Here is a 24,204-nt window from a genome sequence, read left to right on the forward strand (position 1 = left end):
TAGACTAGACTATAGACTAGACTATAGACTAGACTATAGACTAGACTATAGACTAGACTATAGACTAGACTATAGACTAGACTATAGACTAGACTATAGACTAGAAATTATTGATTGTTGACTACTTCAATTCAATATCAAAAATTACTGAATAATATTACTAATGTACTGAATTTTAGACTAGACTATAGACTAGACTATAGACTAGACTATAGACTAGACTATAGACTAGACTATAGACTATACTATAGACTAGACTATAGACTAGACTATAGACGAGACTATAAACTGGACTATAGACTAGACTATAGACTGGAATAGACTATAGACTAGACTAGACTATAGACTACACTATAGACTAGACTTTAGACTACACTATAGACTAGACTATAGACTAGACTATAGACTACACTATAGACTAGACTTTAGACTACACTATAGACTAGACTATAGACTACATTATAGACTACACTATAGACAAATTATAGATTGCTATGTGGACAACTTCAATTCAATATCAAAAATTACTGAATAATATTACTAATGTACTGAATTTTCCATGTCTGTTTCAAACAAAATTAAAAACTCTTCACCTAAATATTTTATTTACTATAAGTTGAACTTAGAGCTCGACAAATTTTATGAATTAAAATTCACATTCATTAACAATCCTTTTTGGGATTTGGAGTGCTACACCATTTCCAGTAAGTACTAACTATTCAGATTTTAAAAATTTTTCAAAAATTAATATTTAATAAACTATTTTCTCTAAAAAGATTAAAAAAATACGACTTGAATACTATTTAACATAGATGTTAACAAAAACATTATTCTATTAGTTGCTAAAATCAATTTGCTTTTGGAAATAGTGTAAAACTTAGCTTTTGTAATTTGAAATAGAAATCCCTTACTAAGCCTCTTTTATATAGTGAACGAATAATAAACTGCATTATTCACATGTTACACGTTTACACACCAAATTATTATTACGTATGAATTAATTAATTGTGTAAAAAACAAATTATTTTGAAACCATTATGAAGACTATAAACAGTGGTTGAGTTTAACCTTTGTAAAAAAAATCCAAGGGATGACATTTTGGATTAATTTTTAGTTATTGTCACGTAGGAAATGGAATGAAATTAGTTTGTTGGCCTGTAAATGCATGTAATTCAATGAATGAACTATAAAAGCAACGTTTGACATAAAAATGCCAACATTATTCATCTAAAACTCAATAACAAAGTTAATAGAATGTTATATAAGGTCCTTGTAAGTAGGAGGAATATTTTAAAATTTAGAAAATCTAAAGAAAAAATTCCCTTAAAGCAGTCTGTTGTTATTATTTTGTAGATTTCCTGTGCCCTGTTTGTGGCAGCACAGGCTAACTATGCTTCTTCCGGTTATGGTGGACAAAAATCATCCATTGCCGGCTTTGCAGCCCAATTTCAACCGGCAGTTACCCTTACCGTTTTGCCCTCCTCTGCAGGTGGTTATGGTAGTGCTTCCGCTTATGGTGCCGCTCCTGCTTATGGTGCTCATAAAGGCGCTAGCAGCTATGGTTCAGTTGTAATCCCAGTAAGTGGTGGTTATGCCAGTGGCGCTGGCGGTGTAGATGCTGAAGCTTTGCGTTTGGCTAAATTAGTTTTTGCTTTACCTTCGGCTGGTGGCCCAAATGAAGCCATTCTTAATATTCCTCAGTATTCTACCACCTCATATTCAGCTCCTGCTGTTGTTCTTGCCTCTGGTGATTATGGTAGTAATGCTGTTAGTGGTGCTTCTGCTGCTGCTGCCGCTGCTAATGTTAAATCTGCTAGCTCTGGCTATGGTCCAGCTCCTGCTCCCGCCTCTTCTGCTGGTTCTGGTTATGGTCCAGCACCTGCTGCTTCCTATTAAACTGTGATATTGACTTTTTTGCATTCTGTATAAATAGTTGTTTCTCTTTTGGGGGGAACAATGATTTCAATGCATTTAAAATAAAGTACAAAAGTCAACATTTTTTCTATGAATTCCATTGGTGTTTTTAGTTTATTTCTAGATTTAACCAAGGGTAAGGTTCTCTATTCTGAATTTCTGATGTTTGTAACAATCAAAAATAGTGGTCCTTCATCCACCAATCAGAATCCTTTTCTCAATTAGCTGTGTCAATTTTGCTGTGTCCGTCTGTGTGTCCATGCTACGCAATTTTCAAGACAATTTTATGAAATTTGTTACATAATATTACTTTGATCTAAGGAAAACGGTTAAAATCGGTCCATTTATTCGCCCAGCCCCAATATTTGAGCTCATAAACACATATGTTAAATCCCATCCAAGAAATAAAACGAAGTACTTCCAAAATACATTTATCACCACTTCAAAAGTAGCACTTCTGTGGATTTGATGTCTATTGACTTCCAAAGAATTAAAGGTTTATTCTTTTGTACTGAAATTTCACTTTCTAATAACTTCCAATAAAATAACATAAAAATTAGTTCTGAGAATGACTTCAGATGTAGTGAATTTGAAATCAAATAAAAAGAACAACCATCCTATAACAAATCTGTGTTGAAGTCATCACTTCTTTAAAACTTTTTCAGTACTTCCATGGAGTAATTTCTACTTATTTTTCGCTTCTTTGAAAGATCTTTTTTTTTTTGAGATGCTGTTGTATTTCTCTTAAAATCTGCAAAACTTAGGTTCATATAATATTTTCAATTTTAATAATGAGCGGGATGACTCTAGCTGCCATACAATGTCCTTATAAGAAAATTACTTGAAAGTTTAAATTCATCTTTAAAACCTAAAATTACGATGATTTAATGCATACATAACTTTAACATAGACGTAATTCTATCGAAATGTATGAGTATAGGTCCATAGTAAGCCTCTGATCATATGTCTTAAAAAATCTCGTTTTTTATTAAAAAAAATATTAAAATATTTCTGAATTAATGCCTTATTTAAAAAAAATAATCCATTTTTTAACATATTCACTGATGAAGGGAGGGTATCATAAGGTCGGTCATGGCTGAATATATTTTCTTGCTGGTTATTTACGAAGTTTATTTATTTGTTTATAACATACATGGGAATTTTTCATTAAGCATTAAAATTTCATTACCATTTATAAAAAAAAAATTGTAATGAAAAATATTTTAAGTACCATTTAATGAAAATTATATTTTTTTCATTATAACTTTTTTTGATAATGGTAATGAATTTGATAATGAATTTTCAAAAACGAATTTAATTAGTATTTATAATTGTCGTAAAATATATTAAGGAAAATTTTTCGAAGATTCGAGGTTTGAAAGCTTTTAAAACCAGTTTCCGTAGCCCAAATTGGCTGAAATTTTGCAGTCATAAGTGCATCTGATGACAATACAATAATATGTTCAAATATTCGAAATTAAGTTCGAAATTTCGAAGTTATTTTCGAATTTTTTTTTTATGTTTTTAAATTAATCTCTGTGTCATAAAAACCTAAAAAAAATTTCGAAAATTCGAACTCGTGTTCGAAAAATTTTTAAAGCTGTTAAAACTAGTTTTTCTAATCCGAATGTGCTGAAATTTGCCATACATGATTTCACCTAATGGCAATACATCGGATATTCGAAATTAATTTCGAAATTAGAACTAATGTTCGAACATTTTTAAAATCCATTGAATAATGGTAATGAAAATTTATTTTTAAAAAATTACTAATGAAATCGTTTCATTAAAAACCATTACCATTAGACAAAATAATGCTAATGAAAAAAAAAGTAATTATAATTTTTTTCAATTTAATGCTAATGAAATCGTCAATTAATTAATCGATATAATTAACTACTCCCATGTATGGTTTATAATGATTTTAAATTTAAAATTTTCACTTATGTGTTATATTCGGCTATGGTGAATCTTATATACACACCATCAAAATATGTGTCAAAAATTTGGCAAATTCAAAAGACAACCGAGTGGTCATAGGACTTTATGAGACGATTCTATTCTTATATATGATCCAATGTCAGCTTTATTTGTACAAAATTCTATCAATATTGCCCATTAATGTTTATGGGTATTTAAGTGGTCACTTGTATGATCTAAAGGTGACCTTTGAAACTAATATTGACATTGAGTATACCAATATTTCAAAGTGTTACAAACAGCATGACAAACATAATATACTCTCCATCTTTTTGATGGTGAACATAAAACAATTTACAAATATGTATTCATATGAAAACTTGTGATAATGAAAAACATTGATTTGGGTTTGTGGGATTTTGAACATTTTAATTTAGATATTTTAATACAAGTATAATTCAGGAATTACTGTAGTTTGTTATACATATGTATATACATAAGTAAGTTAAAATATAAAATGTTAAAATTTTATTATACAAATTGCACTTTTGCTATATATAATATAAATAAATATGTATGTAATTATGTAACATTAAATTTTATTGAATTCAAAATTTTAATTTTACATCGACATAAATGACTAAAATGGCAAACAAACCTGTTTACGTGTTATATTTTAAATAAAGTTTTCAAATTAACTACTTTTTATTGAACTCAAGTTATTTTTCATAAAAATCACAGACATCAGATGTAACTAATTGAAATTTATATTCTATGTAATAAGCTATAGAAATTTAAAATATTTTTGTTTAATCGAACATTAAAAATACTGACAAATAGTGATGGATTATTTGTCTATAATTTTTTTAAATTATTGATTCATTTTCTGATCGTAAATATACTTTCTTCGAGAGAAAATGTGACCACATTCGCGATAAGTTCTGACTAATTTTTAATATTTTTGAGTCAATAATGAGTCTAATTACCGGTCATTTTAAAGTAGTTTTAGAATAATTTTTTAATATTTTTTAAAACTTTTTCGAGTTATTTTTATGTCTATTGCAGAAAATAAAATAATACAGAAAACTGTTTTTGTTTTTCCGATTGCGCGAAATATGATCAGCAGTGCAAGGATTTTCATGCACTAAAAATTAAAATTATGTGCTTGTAACATGCCCTATAAAATGGAAAAACATGTACTAAAAAGTTCTTATGTTCTTGACAACAAATATACTGGTTTTTAAGGACTACTTTATGTAGTATAATTCCACTTTAAAGGAACCACAACCTCGAGAATGAAAAATATAAAGACTTTAAGGACAAATATTTTGGACGTTACAATTAGCAGCACAAAATACCTTTACCAATATCGTAGTTTTAAAAATTAAATAAAACTATGTAAAATTTTATTTCATAGAACCTAGTATTTTATTGTTAAATCGAAGTTTGTTGATGATTAATTAAAAAAATCTTAATATGTAAATACCAAATTTGTTGTAAAAATATGAAATACAGAGAAAACAAATATTAAAAAATATGCAAAATATATGCAATATAAAGAAAAATATGCAATTTATGCATTTATAACAAAATATTCAAAAATATGCAACAACAAATCGCTGTCATTTTGTAGCAAATTCATTGGTTCGAAAAGAAAACTAGTTAAAAGTTATTTTGAGTTACTGACTAAAAACATGCATTTGCATAGAAATGATTGCCCTGATGATAAGAAATTAATATTAAAAACTATCATATTATAAACACCAGAATGATCAATTTATAATTGCTATAGAATTTGTTATTGTATTTTCAAAAAATATTTTTTTAAACATATGTATATCGTTATCATTTGTGCAATTAATTATTAATCAGTTTGGAAACCTTTCCAAAATAATTTTGAAAGCAAATACCATATGAATCCCTAATTATTTACAGAATGAATTATAAATATGTTTTTAACGGGATCAGCGATAGGGCTGGAATTATGCTATTGAAAATATTTCATATTGATAATGTTCATATCGGTCTATGAAAAATACATTTGGTCCAACTTCTTCTAAATTATATAAATATTATAAATATTTTTGTACGTTACAAATATCAACTTAAAGGTTATACATTACTACTCTGATAGAAATGGTTTCAATATCAAAATAAGATTCTTAAATAACGTTCTTATTAACAAAACTGCTAAAAGATTCATATAATAGTTAATAGTTGACCCAAATCCCCTGAAATGTCATATTTTGAAAAACACCGAGATGTTCCTATAAATATGATAATACAAGTCCGCAAATGTGTTAATAAGATCCATCTCCTAAGAGTGTTTCAAAATTTCACTATTTATAGCTAAATATTTCGAAGTATGAATACTCGATGCCCTTAAAATTGTTTTTTCTAATGTTTTTCTAAAGTCTAATGGCCCTAGATAGAACCAATAATTTGATCAGATTCGTCCTTCTTAAGATCACATTCTTTAGAAAGTCCAGGATACTCGGATAATATTTTGAGATCGATATGGTTTTAGTAAAAATATTTGTTAAAGAATTTTAAAGTTATTTTCATATATAGAAAACTATTTCTATCGATCTCTACTTCAACATTCTTCAGACTTTTATAGGTGTGTGATCATGCATAAGGGAACTCTTGTTTTAAAAAACAGATGCAATCGAATATAAGGCAGGACAAAGCTAGAAAAAAAAAACGAATATCAACGAAAAGGTCTTTGTGTATTTTTTAATAAAATACATATAAGGGCCAATCTTTAGGTAATGGATTAAGGAATTAATTAATATTAATTCTCGAAAGTTGTTTTTGAGTAATCAATTATAGAATTTTTTTTTGCTGGTTTAAGCACCCAATGGAGGTGGTTTAAACTTGAAAGTTGTTTTTGAGTACTCAATTAGTTAATTTTGTTTGCTAGTTTAAGCGCCCAATGGAGGTGGTTTAAACTTGAGCAAGAAATGCTAATGTGTAAACAGCTGATGCCAAACAAAGTAATACAATTTTAATTAAAATAAACATTAAAATGTTTGATTTATCGATTAGTATAAATTATGGAGTCTTCAAAATAATTTTTTTTGTTTTAAATTTAAATTTTCATAACACATTTACAATTGTCCTCTTCTATTTTTTAAAAAAAAAACATGAATTATTTTGATAACAAATAGTGACGTTTTCTGTTGTGTTGTATGGCAACACTGCGTAGTTTAATCATGTACTTAAAAACATCAAAGGGGATTAACATCAGAAACAATTTATTTTAGATTAACTAATCTGATGATTAATTGACATTTGATTTTTAACTCGAAACCCCTCTCTTAGAGTTGTCTTCTTCTTTTTTTTGATAACAGTCTTCTACTATGACCTGATTAACACTGGGAAACTTTTAATTTTGTGTGTGAGAGAAAGAGATGGTTGATATTTCTTTCTCTTTCTATCACACACAAAAATCAAGAGTTTCCCAAAATAAGTTTCCCAGTGTGAACCAGGTCTATTTTGTATGGCAACTTAGACCTGGTTCACACTAGGAAATTTTTTGGGAACCTTTTGACTTTTGTGTGTGAGAGAAAGAGAAATAAATATTAGCCATCTCTTTCTCTCACACACAAAATAAAAAAGTTTCCCAGTGTGAACCAGGTCATTGCGAAGTTTAATCTCGTACGCAAATTTATTTTTAGATTAACTAATATGATTATTAATTGTCAATTGATTGCCATCTCAGAAATCTGCTTTAATATTTTTAACAATTCAGTTAAACTGCTTCCTTTAATTTAATTTTAAAATTCATAAGAAAATTAATTCTTTTAACATTCTGACTCCCACCAACAAAATAATTCAAAAATAAATTTTTACTTTTCATACGGTCAACTATAGTAAATAAAATAAAATAATAAAGAAAGTTGGGGGTCATGATTTCCACTTGCTTTTTTTAAATATTATAAACTTTTTTCATTATTTATGTTTGTACTTTCATATGGAATGCTTTTGTTTCTGGAGAGGTTTTTTTTTTTTTAATTCAAACACATCTTTGTTAAAAATACTACTATTCACAAAATTTTTATACTATTTCAAAATTTTAGCATTATATGTATATTATATTTAATATATATGCAATCTTATGAAATATTATACCTTAATTGTAGTATTTGTTTTTGAAATTGAGATTTGACTTCGTTTTTTTTTTAAATTTCACTGGCAAATGATGTCACGTAACATAAAATAGCTGAAAATAATTTCACAATTCATATAAAAAGAAATGGAATATGAAAATAGAAATATAGTTTGATTTCGAGCACAAACAGGAGTAAGACCCTCAAAATTAAAAATCAATATGAACAAGTGCATCATTGTAAGTTGTATAAAAATTATTTTTAATTTAATGTTTAATAAATCATTATTTTAAATATTTTCTAGTTCGCTGTTATTGCTTTCGCTGCTGTCGTTTGCACCTCTGCGAAACCCGGCTATGTTCCACAACCCAACAACGCTCCCTCCTATATATACAGTGCCCCAATTTATGCCAAACCTGCAGTGGCATATAATGCTCCATCTGCCTCAGCTGCGGCTGCAGCTTCATCATCCGTAGCCAGTCCTGGTTATTTGTATCATGTTCCCTCTTATATCATTGATGGTGGTAATTCGGGTTATGCCATTTATAATCATGGTTATGGAGTTTACTAAACTATTGTTTAGTTTAAAGTGATTGTTATGTGTAGTTTATAGCAATAAACTACTGTTATTTGTTGAAATTATTTGAGTTTTATTCAAAATTTTAAATGAGCGTCACAATTGCATATTAAATTTACACAAATATTTTCCATACAAATCTTATTGAGGACCTTGTGTGGGAGCCATGATCTAAAACTTATATGCATGATTTTGATACCGATATAAATGAGTTAAAGTGCATAATATGCATATAGGATCTATCCATGCAGTTCTATATGAATATGTTTTATAGCAATAGAATCTCTCTAGAACATTTTGGGAAGATAGGTCCTTAGTTTACCACATTCCTAATCAATTTTAAAGAAAACCTGTTTATAATTATCAAAACATTGAAAAAACTTAGCCATTAGGGCCCTTCTAAAAGTAGTGAAATACAAAGTTATCCATCATATGACTGAATTGTCGTTACATGGGACAAGTCTATAGTCTAGTCTATAATCTAGTCTATTGTCTAGTCTATGGTCTAGTCTATAGTCTAGTCCATAGTCTAGTATATAGTCTAGTCTACAGTCTAGTCTATAGTCTAGTCTATAGTCTAGTCTATAGTCTAGTCTATAGTCTAGTCTATAGTCTAGTCTATAGTCTAGGCTATAGTCTAGTCTATAGTCTAGGCTATAGTCTAGTCTATAGTCTAGTCTATAGTCTAGTCTATAGTCTAGTCTATAGTCTAGTCTATAGTCTAGTCTATAGTCTAGTCTATAGTCTAGTCTATAGTCTAGTCTATAGTCTAGTCTATAGTCTAGTCTATAGTCTAGTCTATAGTCTAGTCTATAGTCTAGTCTATAGTCTAGTCTATAGTCTAGTCTATAGTCTAGTCTATAGTCTAGTCTATAGTCTAGTCTATAGTCTAGTCTATAGTCTAGTCTATAGTCTAATCTATAGTCTAGTCTATAGTCTAGTCTATAGTCTAGTCTATAGTCTAGTCTATAGTCTAGTCTATAGTCTAGTCTATAGTCTAGTCTATAGTCTAGTCTATAGTCTAGTCTATAGTCTAGTCTATAGTCTAGTCTATAGTCTAGTCTATAGTCTAGTCTATAGTCTAGTCTATAGTCTAGTCTATAGTCTAGTCTATAGTCTAGTCTATAGTCTAGTCTATAGTCTAGTCTATAGTCTAGTCTATAGTCTAGTCTATAGTCTAGTCTATAGTCTAGTCTATAGTCTAGTCTATAGTCTAGTCTATAGTCTAGTCTATAGTCTAGTCTATAGTCTAGTCTATAGTCTAGTCTATAGTCTAGTCTATAGTCTAGTCTATAGTCTAGTCTATAGTCTAGTCTATAGTCTAGTCTATAGTCTAGTCTATAGTCTAGTCTATAGTCTAGTCTATAGTCTAGTCTATAGTCTAGTCTATAGTCTAGTCTATAGTCTAGTCTATAGTCTAGTCTATAGTCTAGTCTATAGTCTAGTCTATAGTCTAGTCTATAGTCTAGTCTATAGTCTAGTCTATAGTCTAGTCTATAGTCTAGTCTATAGTCTAGTCTATAGTCTAGTCTATATCTAGTCTATAGTCTAGTCTATAGTCTAGTCTATAGTCTAGTCTATAGTCTAGTCTATAGTCTAGTCTATAGTCTAGTCTATAGTCTAGTCTATAGTCTAGTCTATAGTCTAGTCTATAGTCTAGTCTATAGTCTAGTCTATAGTCTAGTCTATAGTCTAGTCTATAGTCTAGTCTATAGTCTAGTCTATAGTCTAGTCTATAGTCTAGTCTATAGTCTAGTCTATAGTCTAGTCTATAGTCTAGTCTATAGTCTAGTCTATAGTCTAGTCTATAGTCTAGTCTATAGTCTAGTCTATAATCTAGTCTATAGTCTAGTCTATAGTCTAGTCTATAGTCTAGTCTATAGTCTAGTCTATAGTCTAGTCTATAGTCTAGTCTATAGTCTAGTCTAAAGTCTAGTCTATAGTCTAGTCTATAGTCTAGTCTATAGTCTAGTCTATAGTCTAGTCTATAGTCTAGTCTAGTCTATAGTCTAGTCTAGTCTATAGTCTAGTCTAGTCTATAGTCTAGTCTATAGTCTAATCTATAGTCTAGTCTATAGTCTAGCCTATAGTCTAGTCTATAGTCTAGTCTATAGTCTAGCCTATAGTCTAGTCTATAGTCTAGTCTATAGTCTAGTCTATAGTCTAGTCTATAGTCTAGTCTATAGTCTAGTCTATAGTCTAGTCTATAGTCTAGTCTATAGTCTAGTCTATAGTCTAGTCTATAGTCTAGTCTATAGTCTAGTCTATAGTCTAGTCTATAGTCTAGTCTATAGTCTAGTCTATAGTCTAGTCTATAGTCTAGTCTATAGTCTAGTCTATAGTCTAGTCTATAGTCTAGTCTATAGTCTAGTCTATAGTCTAGTCTATAGTCTAGTCTATAGTCTAGTCTATAGTCTAGTCTATAGTCTAGTCTATAGTCTAGTCTATAGTCTAGTCTATAGTCTAGTCTATAGTCTAGTCTATAGTCTAGTCTAGAGTCTAGTCTATAGTCTAGTCTATAGTCTAGTCTATAGTCTAGTCTATAGTCTAGTCTATAGTCTAGTATATAGTATAGTCTATAGTCTAGTCTATATTCTAGTCTATAGTCTAGTCTATAGTCTAGTCTATAGTCTAGTCTATAGTCTAGTATATAGTCTAGTAGTCTAGTCTATAGTCTAGTCTATAGTCTAGTCTATAGTCTAGTCTATAGTCTAGTCTATAGTCTAGTCTATAGTCTAGTCTATAGTCTAGTCTATAGTCTAGTCTATAGTCTAGTCTATAGTCTAGTCTATAGTCTAGTCTATAGTCTATAGTCTAGTCTATAGTCTAGTCTATAGTCTAGTCTATAGTCTAGTCTATAGTCTAGTCTATAGTCTAGTCTATAGTCTAGTCTATAGTCTAGTCTATAGTCTAGTCTATAGTCTAGTCTATAGTCTAGTCTATAGTCTAGTCTATAGTCTAGTCTATATTCTATAGTCTAGTCTATAGTCTAGTCTATAGTCTAGTCTATAGTCTAGTCTATAGTCTAGTCTATAGTCTAGTCTATAGTCTAGTCTATAGTCTAGTCTATAGTCTAGTCTATAGTCTAGTCTATAGTCTAGTCTATAGTCTAGTCTATAGTCTAGTCTATAGTCTAGTCTATAGTCTATAGTCTAGTCTATAGTCTAGTCTATAGTCTAGTCTATAGTCTACTCTATAGTCTTCTCTATAGTCTAGTCTATAGTCTAGTCTATAGTCTAGTCTACAGTCTAGTCTACTGTCTAGTCTATAGTCTAGTCTATAGTTTAGTCTATAGACTATTTTATGGTACAGTGAAATAACTCCCAAATGAAATAACTCCCAACGGGTAAAATGAAATAACACCCAATCAACTGTCCATGCAAATTGGGAATTATTTCATATGAAATAACTCCCAATTTGTTGGAACTTATTTCATATTTTAATGTTACTGAAATGAAATAACTCCCAATAAAATTTTTGTTGGGAATTATTTCATTTTTTTGAAGAAATTAGGAGATATTTCGTATGTATTGGAAGTTATTTCATTTCTGTAAATTTTGTTGAAATTGGAAGTTATTTCATTCTTGTTGGGAGTTATATCATTTTGTGGTAATAATTTTCCAAACTTTGGTGGATAATGCATTTTGGATCCTTAAACAAGTGTCGTGGACAGCCGGTCTTCGGCCGGGCGCAAGGGTTTAAAACTCTGGGGTATTTCGAATACTGGCTTCGAGAAATTTAACCTTTCTTTGTACACCATGTATTTTATATCATTATGATTATGAACACTACTATACTTTCAAATGTATCACAATTCCATATGACAATTTTAATAATGCCCATGAGCATAGTGACATAAGTTCCATGGAATACAAATAGTCCATTTATCATGAAAAGGCTTAATTTAGCGAAGCCGGTGTGTGAATACCCCAGAGTTGAAAACCCTTGCGCCCGGCCGAAGGCCGGCTGTCCACCACACTTTCGTAAGGAGTTGGGAGTTATTTCACTTCTGTTGGGAATTATTTCATTGGAAGTTATTTTACACAAATAGATTCTTCGACTTGGAAATAATTTCATATTTTTTGGGATTTGTTTCATTGGGAGCTATTTCGCATTTTTTGGGACTTACATTTGTAAAACTCCCAAACTTCCAATTACTGGGAATTATTTCATTTTAAACTTTGGGAGTTATTTCATTTTAAAAGTTAATTTTTGATGAAATTGGGGTTTATTTCATTTTACTCGTTGGAAGTTATTTCATTTGGGAGCTATTTCACTGTACCCTATTTTATGTCTAGTCTATAGTCTAGTCTATGTCTAGTCTATAGTATAGTCTAATATACGCTAGTCTAGGCTAGACTATAGTCTTGTATAATCGTCTAGTCTAAATGAATTTAAAAAAGTTTTGTTTATATTTTGTTAAATAAAATATTATATAATGAAAAAGTATTCGTTTTATAAATATTGCTGAAACTTTGCATGAATATACATAAATTAAAACTTTTCTCATAAATTGAACAAGCTGCTTTCAATAAACATAAATAAAATTAATTTAATTTTTCAGTTTTCTTTAAAAACATCGAAGAAAAATGTTTGTACTTGAAATACATTTATTATTCCCAAATCAAGTTTTCCAAAAAAAATAAATAAAATAAATATATGTATATGTTTGCAATAGTCTAGTTGTACTTGTAGTAAGTGTTATTAACATTTGTTTTAAATAAGCACGTTTTTTTAAATATTGATACTACAGCTGAATGGCGATAAATTGTAAATAGAGTCAAAGAAGTTTTATCTTTTACTTTTTACTATAAATGTATACATTTCGAACTCGAGAGTACTATTGAGAATGGTCGTCAACATTAAATACGCACAAAGAACAAGAAGAATAGAATAAAGAAAACGTAATTAATATTCCCACGCTTTTGTATTTTAAGTGGAATAATTTTTTATGATTATAGTTAGTAGGCGAAAAACAATAATATTTAGATTATAGATTTTCTGTTTTCAAATAAGAACATAGGAACCCTTAAGAAATTATGTTCTACAGCGAATTTGTTAAAGAAGAAAATACAGACAACATCTTTCCATCACGATTTCTATAAAGGGTAATATATAGAAGCAATGTCAAAAGAAGAATACTGCTTACAAAATTAATTAACTATATCCAAATCGATCTGTGGAAAAACTGGACAATATACACTTCTTTATAAAATAATTATGTAACATATTTTGTTATATTTTTATTTTCATTTGTCGGTCACTTTTTTAAATATATAGAAAAACTTCAAAACTGATTTAATCGCTGAACTAGGGTGTCTGTTTACATTTTTTATACTTTGTTCTATTGTTTATCTTTAAATAAATTATTAATTCTTTAAATTTGATTGAAAATAACAAAATTTATGTTTAATTGCATTTATTAAAAATATAAAAACCAACGTGTTGCCAATTGTTAGATAGTTAAATATTGAGTTTGTAAATTAGTTAGCTAGTGGGTGAGTGAGGTAGTAAATTAGTTAGTTAGTCTATAGTCTAGTCTATAGTTTGGTCTATAGTCAAGTCTATAGTCTAGTCTATAGTCTAATCTATAGTCTAGTCTATAGTCTAGTCTATAGTCTAGTCTATAGTCTAGTCTATAGTCTAGTCTATAGGCTAGTCTATAGTCTAGTCTATAGTCTAGTCTATAGTCTAGTCTATAGTGTAGTCTATAGTCTAGTCTATAGTGTTGTCTATAGTCTAGTCTATAGTCTAGTCTATAGTCTAGTCTATAGTCTAGTCTATAGTCTATTCTATAGTCTAGTCTATAGTCTAGTCTATAGTCTAGTCTATAGTCTAGTCTATAGTCTAGTCTATAGTCTAGTCTATAGTCTAGTCTATAGTCTAGTCTATAGTCTAGTCTATAGTCTAGTCTATAGTCTAGTCTATAGTCTAGTCTATAGTCTAGTCTATAGTCTAGTCTAGTATATAGTCTTTATTGTTCACACGACTTTTATTCTTTTATATTTGGCATTTCATTTTACTTTTTCATTATACTTTACGTACGTAAATTGTGATCGTGTGAAGGTCCCTTTACTTTGTTAGTTGGTTAAATCACAAATCTTCCTTTTGGGTTGCCGCCTTATTTTGGAATACGTCAAACTGAAATTTTCTACTGGGTGGATATAATAAACAATATAGGATTCAGTAGGTATTATTCTTCCAGTGAGGGTTATTTCCAGCTACTATAACTTTATTGTTGTGTAATCCGAATATTACTCATTCTGACTACAACACACTTTTTTTCTTTGCAATATTCTCAATGGTGAAAGTGTTTCTTTGGACTATTTTACATTTGTTACTTCGGTTCTCAGTAGGTTAAAGAAGCTGCACTACCATAAGATTTCAAAAAAAAAAAAAAAGAATACAGAATCAAAAAGCGGTTTAATGCATGTTAGTTCATACATATTTAATACAATTCTTCATACGAGTGAAGATCACGTCTTAAATGTGGTGTGAAAAAATCATTAATATAAAAAGAAGTGCATGCTAAAACCTCATTTATTAGTGTCAATTCTTGCAAATACGCTAAAACAACTAGAGTAATTTGCCCAACAACAACAACAACATCATCCACATCAAAATGAACAAATACATTGTAAGTAGTAAAAAAAATGGAATGAGTGAAATGAAAATATGTAGTAAACAAATACTAAATGTAAAAGGAAATAGATAAAATATGGCTGCACTTTTATACACAAGGAACAAGAAATGGTCATCATTTATTTCCGTTTAAAGACCGTTTGAGAAAGTAAATAAAGTTAAAAATGTGGTTTTAGCTAATAGAATTTGTGGGCAGATAGGTTATAGGCTTGGAAATATATGTGGACTGTATCAGTTTGTGTATATTAAACTAATGTATAATTTTTCTTTTTCTCTCTTCCTGTTACAGTCTTTTGCTTTTGTAGTTTGCGCCTTGGTAGCTTCGGCGCACTGCAACAGTTATGGTAGTTATGGTGGCTCTGCACCCGCCAGTGCTTATAATGCTAACTCTTATGCATTAGGACCAGGACCAGTGGTTTATGCTTCTCCTCCTGCCGCCTACCAAGCTGCTCCTGCCTCTTACCCAGCTCCTCCTTCTTATTCAGCTCCTTCATATCCTGCAGCTAAACCCAAATACACCATACAACCAGCCTACTCGCATGAGTTGTATCCTGGTCAAAATAACTACAGAAGTTATCACTCAGCTCCTGTTTATAGTCAAGTGGCTTTGCCCATTGTACCCTCTTCTCCCGTAGCTAAATTGTACGTGCCTGCCCAACAATCGTATGCTTCGGCGCCCAGTTACGGTGGTAGTGGTTACTAAAAGGGTTACTTTTGAATTCCCTTTCATTTTTACAGGGTAGTGTTTGAACACAAACTATTTTTAATTATATTCGGCACCAGTTTTTCGAAAAAATAGTGTAAATAATTTCGGTTTGTTAATTTTTTTTTTTATAAATACTTAAACGTTGTTTTAAAACGTTGCAAAATTTTTGGAATTTTTTTTTCGGTTAAAATTTATTTATTTATAATTTTTGTTTAAAAAAATTCAAAATTCTATATTAATATTGTTATAAACAAAAATGTGAGTGAGAAATAGTAAAATTAACAGATAACTTGAATAAAACTAATTAAAAAAAATTAAACTTTTTTATTTTCTTTTCATTTTCTCATTATTTGTAAATGTCAGCATAATGTTAAATTTTAGTAAAGTTTTTTTTTTTTGCAATTTTTTTTGTTAATTCCAATTTTAATATTTGTTGCTTTTCATTTCATTTTTTTGCTGATAATTCATAAAAAAGTAATAACTAAGATATTCTTTCTTGGTTTCATTGAAAATTGGTTTTGTTGCTCCGGTTTTTTCCATTATATTTAGCAAAGTTTATTGCATAATGAAAGTAAAGAAATAATAATAATAATTTGATAAACCACAAATGAAATGTCTACGTTCACCAATTGTATTGAAATTTGATATAAATAGTTTCATAAGTGAATTTATCTCAATTTGATTAGAAACTTAGTATCAATGTTTTCGTATCAAATTGTAGAATTTTGCAGGGTAAACAATAATATGAATAATATTTTCTTAAAGCTACATTCAGACCTATCAAACATTTGATGAAAAAGACGCAACCACTTATTTTTTTTAAATATTGTCGAAACAAATAATAAATACGTTCTGAACTGATGTCGTCAGAGATATATTATGTTTGCGCAAATAAATATATATTTTAAGGAAATCAAAATGTAGATTTTTTAGAGGTCACGTCATTTTCGTCAAACATTTGATAGGTGTGAACGTAGCTTTAGCAATGAATACAATTATCTGAAAATTAGTGTCCAATATTTAGAAACCCTCTTTCCTGAAAGCCTTTCCGAGAGATGTAATATCTGAAATAATATCGTTTCTAAGATATTTTGATCTAAGAATTGTAATGAGAGAGTTAATGTTCATGAGTTTCACTCTTCTCTCCAAGAAGTCCACATTATTCGTATTTCGTTCGTTTTATATACTTAATTGTGTCTATCACCATACTTATTTCGGATTTGTTCGTCCTGAGAAAGGTTCTCATTTTAAGATTTTCGTGATCATACTCATCGTCCAAATCTATGTTTCTAATTTACATAGTCCTCGTTCATTAAGCTCCCTTACCTTTACAATAAGAGCATTCGCTTTTTCATTGACGATTGTCACCGAGTGGTCTGGTACCCAAATGATGTAAAGCCTACTACTGGAAGAGTTTATGGTTATGGACACTCTTACAATCCATTATCGGAATATACGATTCAACTTAAAGATAAATAAAATTTAACACTAACTTATGAATGTATCACGCAAGAAACCTACAGCGGCCCCAACAACCAACAGTAGATACTGGAAGAGACTTCCACCGAGAATCCCAATTTAAGCTCTTGTTAAAAAGTTCGTTTACACATGTACATACGTAGAATGTGCTGTATCGTTTCATTAATGGTCTGACAAGCTTCCAAACATTCAAGACGGGTCGGAGTCCGATCATGGACAGGGTTATTTTGTTCAGGGAATATTCATTCATTCTGGAGCCCATATCAAGTCAATTACGTTGTGTTTGAATTGCTACAAAGAGTAATAGCAAATGAGAAGCAATCTAATGCAGCTTACTGGAGCTATTCCTAAACCAGTAGCTAAAGAGAGCTTTGAATTGTTATTAAGATCACGCAGAAATAAATATGGATTATCCACCATTAAAAAAATATAAACTGTATTACCACAATAAAACTGTATTATCTTGTATTGTTGTTTTTAGGCTTTTATAATTTGTTGAAGAAATTTTCAGAGATAGTAGAAGATTTTTGCTCATATTTCAATTATGTTATCATGTCAGTCAGGGATGGAAAAAGAGATTTTGTTTAAGTATTAAAAAATATTTCAGAGAGTACTTTTCGTGGATCTCAAAGTATTTAGGTTAGGTTGATAGGAGGATGTGTACTACATCAAATCCGAAGAAATGCACCTAGGCCACAATCGGGCCGCTCTTTATCATGAAAAAAGGAACTGAATGAATTATTCCAATCAGTGTTAGTCAGGAATGTTATTTCCGGAATAACATCACTTCCAAGATACTTGGATCTAACTTCGACGCTCCAGAGTTTCACTGTATTCTCCACGTGCTAAAAGTATAATCGTATAATTTCTGAAATATATTTATACACTTTTAAATTGGAATGGGCGCTATATGTTGATGTGGTGTCCGTCCCTTAATGTTAACATCTGTGATATAATTTGATGAAGTTTTCCCAGGAAATGCATGGTATCTCATAGCTACGATACAAATATTACAACGAAATTGTACTTTGTAAAATGTTTTATTTAAATCACTCATGGCGCTGATATAAAGTCTCGAAAAGGGAACAAAATTGCGTTTTCTCAAAACTCAGGATATAGTATCCCAGATTCCAGATGTGATGGAGAAAATATGAAGTAATATTCGAACTCAGCGCTGATTAATCTTATAGAAGCGACTAACATAGTCTCAGGGTTTCAACTATTTTAACATTTAGTCTGATAATATTGAAGAGAAACAGCTACTAAAGTTAATGAGTAATTTAGTAGCTGTTTCTTACAACTTTTATTTGATGCATTTTCGAGAAAAAGTGCCAAAAAATATTTCAAATAGTATTTTAAATTTTAAAGAAACTTTTATCTCCATATTCTAATTCGTTTGTTATTTCAAAACGATTTATTGAAACTTCCCATACAAAAAAATTATTTTAGCAGACAGATTTACTACCGGTTAAACGATAATCGGATATTGAGATTGTAGCCCTGAAAGTATCAAATAAGACTCGGGAGTATCACGGTACTTTTGCACATCAAATAGTATCAAAAAAAGTACCATCGTACCAATTTTGCCATCCATGATGTCAGTATTCTAATACGAAAAGTAATATCAAAATTTTATGAAGGTAAATTCATTTACAGAATATATGACTCTCTTAACTCCATCTTAAGTTAACGCAGAGAGTTTGTATTCAATTTTAGGTTTTTATATCTAGTTGAAAAATTTTTGACATAACATTTATTTTTGAAGAAAGGTGTTTGTAGACTTAATATGCGGTAATATTTAGCTTCCATTAATATTTGTATATCTCTTTAGGTATTTTGGATCAAGTATATTAGTTTCGGTTTTTCTGCTTTTAGTTAAATAATGTTACAAGTTTTACGATTATAATAAATATTTGTTAAAAACTTCGTTTTTCTCTTACAATCATTCCTACGGATAAATAGTTATTAATCAAGAAGTATAAAAGGAAGTATAAAAAAAGTTATTCAATATCAAACATTACATTAAACTGATTAAAAATTCGATTTCAAAGCATCTTAGTTGTAACACAACGTCTCCATTGCAGGTAACCACTTACTAAGCTAGTTTACAAGTAGTTAATTAAGTACTTATAAATAGGGAGTTTATAAGTTGTTATGTATATTGTTAATGGAGTCGATTATGCTATGTCCGTCTATCTATATGTTTGTTTAAATAAATTTTCTGAATGCCCTAAAATCTTTAGAAGTTACTAAGTTAGTTAGGTATTTAGTTAGTAAGTTAGTTAGTTAGTTAATTAGTTGTTGGTTAGTTATTCAATTAGTTAGTTAGTAAGTTTGTAAGTTAGCTAGTTTGTTAGTTAGTTAGTTGGTTAGTTAGTTAGTTCGTTAGTTAGTTGGTTAGCTAGTTGGTTAGTTAGTTAGTTAGTTAGTTAGTTAGAAAGAAGAGAAGTTTTACATCTCTGCTTGAAATTGAACTCACGACCTGCGAACTACTAAGCTGTAACATTTGTACTGTCGCGGTAAAATAGTATTTCTTTCGTTACTACAACCAACACTTTGCAAAATATTTCAATTTAACCAGATTGATAACAGTCTTGCCAACGACATAAAAACTTCATACAAGTAGAACTTTCACATTTTAGTTTTAATTCATATTTACACATATATTTTTCATACATTTTATCTTAAATTATGTATTTGTGAAACTGTTTTCTTAATTCTGTTGAAAATAAAAAAACTGAAATTATCACCCATTAGCCTTCAACCTCGGAATATAGTAAAAGCTAGTGCTTTTTTATAATAAAACTGTGTAAATAATTTAAAACCAACATTCACACAATCAATTAAGTCATGTTACCGTTTTTTTTTTTTTGGCTATAGCTCAATTGCTTTAAAACGGCTTTTGGCGAATTGTTGCAGAAGTAAAAGAAACAAATTTTAGCGGATTTTTATTTGTGATGACACATTTTACGTCTCAAAAGTTCACATTTCAAATGGAAATTCTAGATTTAGTCACGTAACCTTGGTTAATGCAGCTAGACTTAATGCCATGAAGAATTTCACTATAAAAATGTTTTAATGACATGTGTTCAATATTAGTTCGAGATTTAGGTTTCCTAAAGATACATTAGAGGAGTTGAAGTTAACACATTACAAAAACACAATGTACAGTAATAAAGTGGTCTTGGCCTGTTTAGGTTTAATATGCTTGAGCAGTTGTGTTTGGGCCGGTTCTTATGGTGTTGCTCCTGCCCCCGCCTATCAGGCAGTCTATGCTCCGGCCGATTATGCTGCACCAGATGCAGCTGAAGCTGCTGCCTCAGCCATTACCGACATTGCTGCCGCCAAGGCTTCAGCGGCTAAAATCAATAATGTCAATTGGGCTGCTTTGAACAAGTATGGCTATGAAATCGGTAAACCACTTTTGGTGAGAAATTATGGTCCATTGACTAGTTTGTACTCGGCTTTGGCTCCGAAACGTAGTTTTGTGGGAACTGTTGATGCAGGTGTGTGTTGCTTGCAATTTTTTGTCAGTAGTTTTATTATAAAGCAAATTAATAATTTTTCAATTTTTCTTTCTCTTTTTTTGCCCTTTAGGTTTTTATAAAGATTCTTATGGTAACATTAAATTCAGCGATGAATTTGCTGTCGGTGCTATTGCCATTTAAATGTTTGTTGATTTTATCAACTATTTGAGAAAAGAAAACAATGTGATAAAAATTGTGTTAATAGAACCTTAATAGAACACATCAGCTAGTGATATTTAGCTTGTAAATAAAAAAATGAAACTTTAGCAAAAAATTTTTTTGCTTTTTGTTACCAAAAATTTATAATTATTTTGTTTTAATTGGGTGGTTTTAGAAATGTAGGATGTTATTTCAATATCAAGGAATAGAATCGTTTCAATATAGTTTGAAATAAACCATCAATTGGTTAATATTCTATAAATCTTTACAATGTGTGAATGACATTGTATCAATGAGATATTTAAAATTATTTTCAAAATACTAAAAATCATTGTTTGAAAAACAATTGTTCAATTCACAATCGATGTCGTATCGTTGTAGGCTTGTAAATTTTCAAATAACATTTTTTGAAACAAAAAAAAAAAAAATCAATAATAAAAATATTACGACATACTACGATACAACCGTACAACACCAATTGTGAATTGGACAAATATGTCATATTTATAAAATAATGTTACAGCTACACATAGGTAATGATTCGCTAGAAAAGTACCGAAATTGATACAACCCTTGTCAGTAGTAATTTATCACATTATTAACGTTTAAAATTTAGATTTCGACAACGAATTGTTGCAACTTTGAGAACGTTTCATTGTCTGACAACATAGCGTATGTTATTGAAATACTTTGGTGTCAATTTAATACCAGGCGTGTATAATTGGAAAACGTTTTTTTCGCTCTTTGTAGGGTCTTCAAATTTTGTATTAACGATCGTAAGAACATTTCGAAGGAATACTAGCAATAGTGGACGTGATAAAATCCCTATGAAGTTGTTGAAGTGCCCTTACATACATTTCAATGACTACTAAGGGGTTATTTTTTAAATTTTATTGAAAAAAACATTCTATGTAGAGAAATATAAAGTATTAATTGGACTTGATATATATAGAATTTATGTAATTTAGTGCCAATCTTTTGGTGAAGGATTAGGGTTTGTTTTTGAATACTCAAACTGTTTGCCAGTTTAAGCGCCCAATGGATGGGGTTTAAACTTGAGTAAGAAATGCAAAAGTGTAAACAGCTGATGTCAAAATATAAGTTTTTTTTTAAATAATACAATTTTTATTAAAATAAACGTTAAAATATTGTTATGGATTAATATAATGGGAACTTCAAAATCAATTTTTTTGTTTTAAATTTCAGTTTTCATTAATTTTCTTATTTTTTTACAATTGTCTTCTTCTTTATTTACAGATTCCTGTTTTGCGCTTCTTTATCTTTATTCTGTTAGGAATTGAACTTTTATGTTAAAGGAAGGCACAGTGTTTCCATCTGTGCCTTTCTTTAACATAAAAGCTATTAGTATTTTCAAGTTCAAATTCTATAATTCTTTAAGATTTTGAATTAAATAATGTAGTCAGTCTATAATTTCTAACATACTACAACTTATTACCATTTTATTTTTGTAATCGGCTTAATATTTTAAGTTTACTGGTAAACATTTCTTTTGGCAGGATTTAAAAATTACATATTTACAAACCAACATACTACAAGTACTTACTATACTTTTCACTTAAGGCCCCTTTACACGAGCACGCAAGTAATATGATCTGTCAAATTTTTTTGTAGAAGATAAGGGATCAGGAATGTATTTAAAGGTAAACACATAAATACAAAAAATTGAAACAGCTGTTGCCATCTTACTTTATTATTGTTTTATACCAATCGTGTAGACAGAAAAAAAAACAAATCATTAGACTTTTTTATCATGTCATTTGATGAATAGAATTTCTTTTAGTTTTTCATTAGATTTTAATTCCATAAAGTGTACTAGTGTGAAGGGGGGCCCTTAAACAACGACTTTAAGTTTACTTTTATTGTGAAATCTACCCTAATCTACTTTTCAAAAAGACTTTCTTAAACGGAAATTGTATTGTGATTTTTATCTTGTTTTCCTTTTTTCTAGATTTTTTGTAGTTTTTTTTATTATTTTATTTTCTTTTCCTATCATTTGCCCATTAAGATGCTGAGATATACTAGAAGAGAAAAATGTGAAAAATAATGCTTTAAAAATAAAGACATTCTTGTCTGTGTTTAAATTCCCATGAGACTTTAAGACAATTTAATTTAATGTTTATTTATTTACTTTTTTATAAAGTTAAGAAAAAAGATTTAAAAAACCAAAAAATTCTATTTGAAATATTCTAGGTGAACTATTAAGATATTTTTTTCTATTTTATATAGGGATTGGTTTTTAAGAAAGTTATTTAGGTTCTAGAATGTATGAAATAGATAAAACAAAAGATATAAAATTAATTATTGATGTTAGTTTTCGATCGATTCAGAACGCTCGATCTGAGATAGAAGATCTCAAAGTGCTTTACGTGAACATCTGCCGTGTTGGACTTATTTAATGGTACTACTTTTTCAACCACAGGGTTAGCTGACTAGATGACTGTGTATCTGCCGGTCCATGTACAAGTACTTTGCTCTGACCATTGACGAACTGTTGCTTAATATCCCAAATACAAAAACATCATTTCCGCAACAACACCTAGAAAAGTATTCTTTTGATGAAAACACGAATTTATCAAATAGGTCGAAGGCTTTGTTATTGCTCACAGAGAACACACTGTTATAAATCTGGTATAAACAAAGTATACCGCATACAAACATGGAAAATGATAGAAACCTTTCATCCCTCACCATTGAACCCAGTATCGTTGAGTACAACATCCGATACACTCACACTAGGTATACTGGCGGTAACATCAACGAACTTATTCCGAATTATAGACATTGAATAGTCGTGACAAAACAAAATCCCAAATTCTGACTTACGAGTTACACGTTCCCGTTATACCCCATTATGGTTCTCTGGTTCGATTTTATGTTAATTCATTTCAAGGTAAATACATTTGATCATCAGCATTTTTTAGATCACATCAGACTGGTTCACCTCTTTTTTCCCGGTTTATAATCATACTAAGACTTAAACGTCAGTAATTCTTTTAACCGATATTCGTTTCCTAAAATTTGGTTTTAAACCACAGCCACTACGGCACTCCGAAAGGACCTCTCTAATAATCGGGATAGAACAAAGTCCGAAAGTCTTTTATGTAGGCTACCGGATCCTATGGTACAAGATAATGCGGTTCTCTGGTT

The 24,204-nt window shown here is 29.8% G+C and overlaps 3 protein-coding genes across 3 annotated transcripts; all 3 read left to right on the forward strand.

Moving 5' to 3' along the window:
- The first annotated feature begins 1,254 nt into the window (after positions 1–1,254).
- Positions 1,255–1,896, forward strand: LOC111689895 (chorion protein S18). The gene is made up of 2 exons (XM_023452358.2): positions 1,255–1,272; positions 1,354–1,896. The coding sequence occupies exons 1-2, from the start codon at positions 1,255–1,257 to the stop codon at positions 1,894–1,896; spliced, it is 561 nt and encodes a 186-aa protein (XP_023308126.2).
- Positions 1,897–15,056: 13,160 nt separating this feature from the next.
- Positions 15,057–16,105, forward strand: LOC111688282 (chorion protein S19). The gene is made up of 2 exons (XM_023450770.2): positions 15,057–15,160; positions 15,455–16,105. The coding sequence occupies exons 1-2, from the start codon at positions 15,146–15,148 to the stop codon at positions 15,866–15,868; spliced, it is 429 nt and encodes a 142-aa protein (XP_023306538.2). The 5' UTR covers positions 15,057–15,145; the 3' UTR covers positions 15,869–16,105.
- Positions 16,106–20,491: 4,386 nt separating this feature from the next.
- LOC111688283 (chorion protein S16) lies at positions 20,492–21,018 on the forward strand. The gene is made up of 2 exons (XM_023450771.2): positions 20,492–20,856; positions 20,948–21,018. Exons 1-2 carry the CDS (start codon positions 20,514–20,516, stop codon positions 21,016–21,018), a joined length of 414 nt encoding a protein of 137 aa, XP_023306539.1. The 5' UTR covers positions 20,492–20,513.
- Positions 21,019–24,204: the final 3,186 nt, after the last annotated feature.

Source organism: Lucilia cuprina, chromosome 5 (assembly GCF_022045245.1).
Source record: "Lucilia cuprina isolate Lc7/37 chromosome 5, ASM2204524v1, whole genome shotgun sequence".
NCBI classification, from domain to species: Eukaryota; Metazoa; Arthropoda; class Insecta; order Diptera; family Calliphoridae; genus Lucilia; species Lucilia cuprina.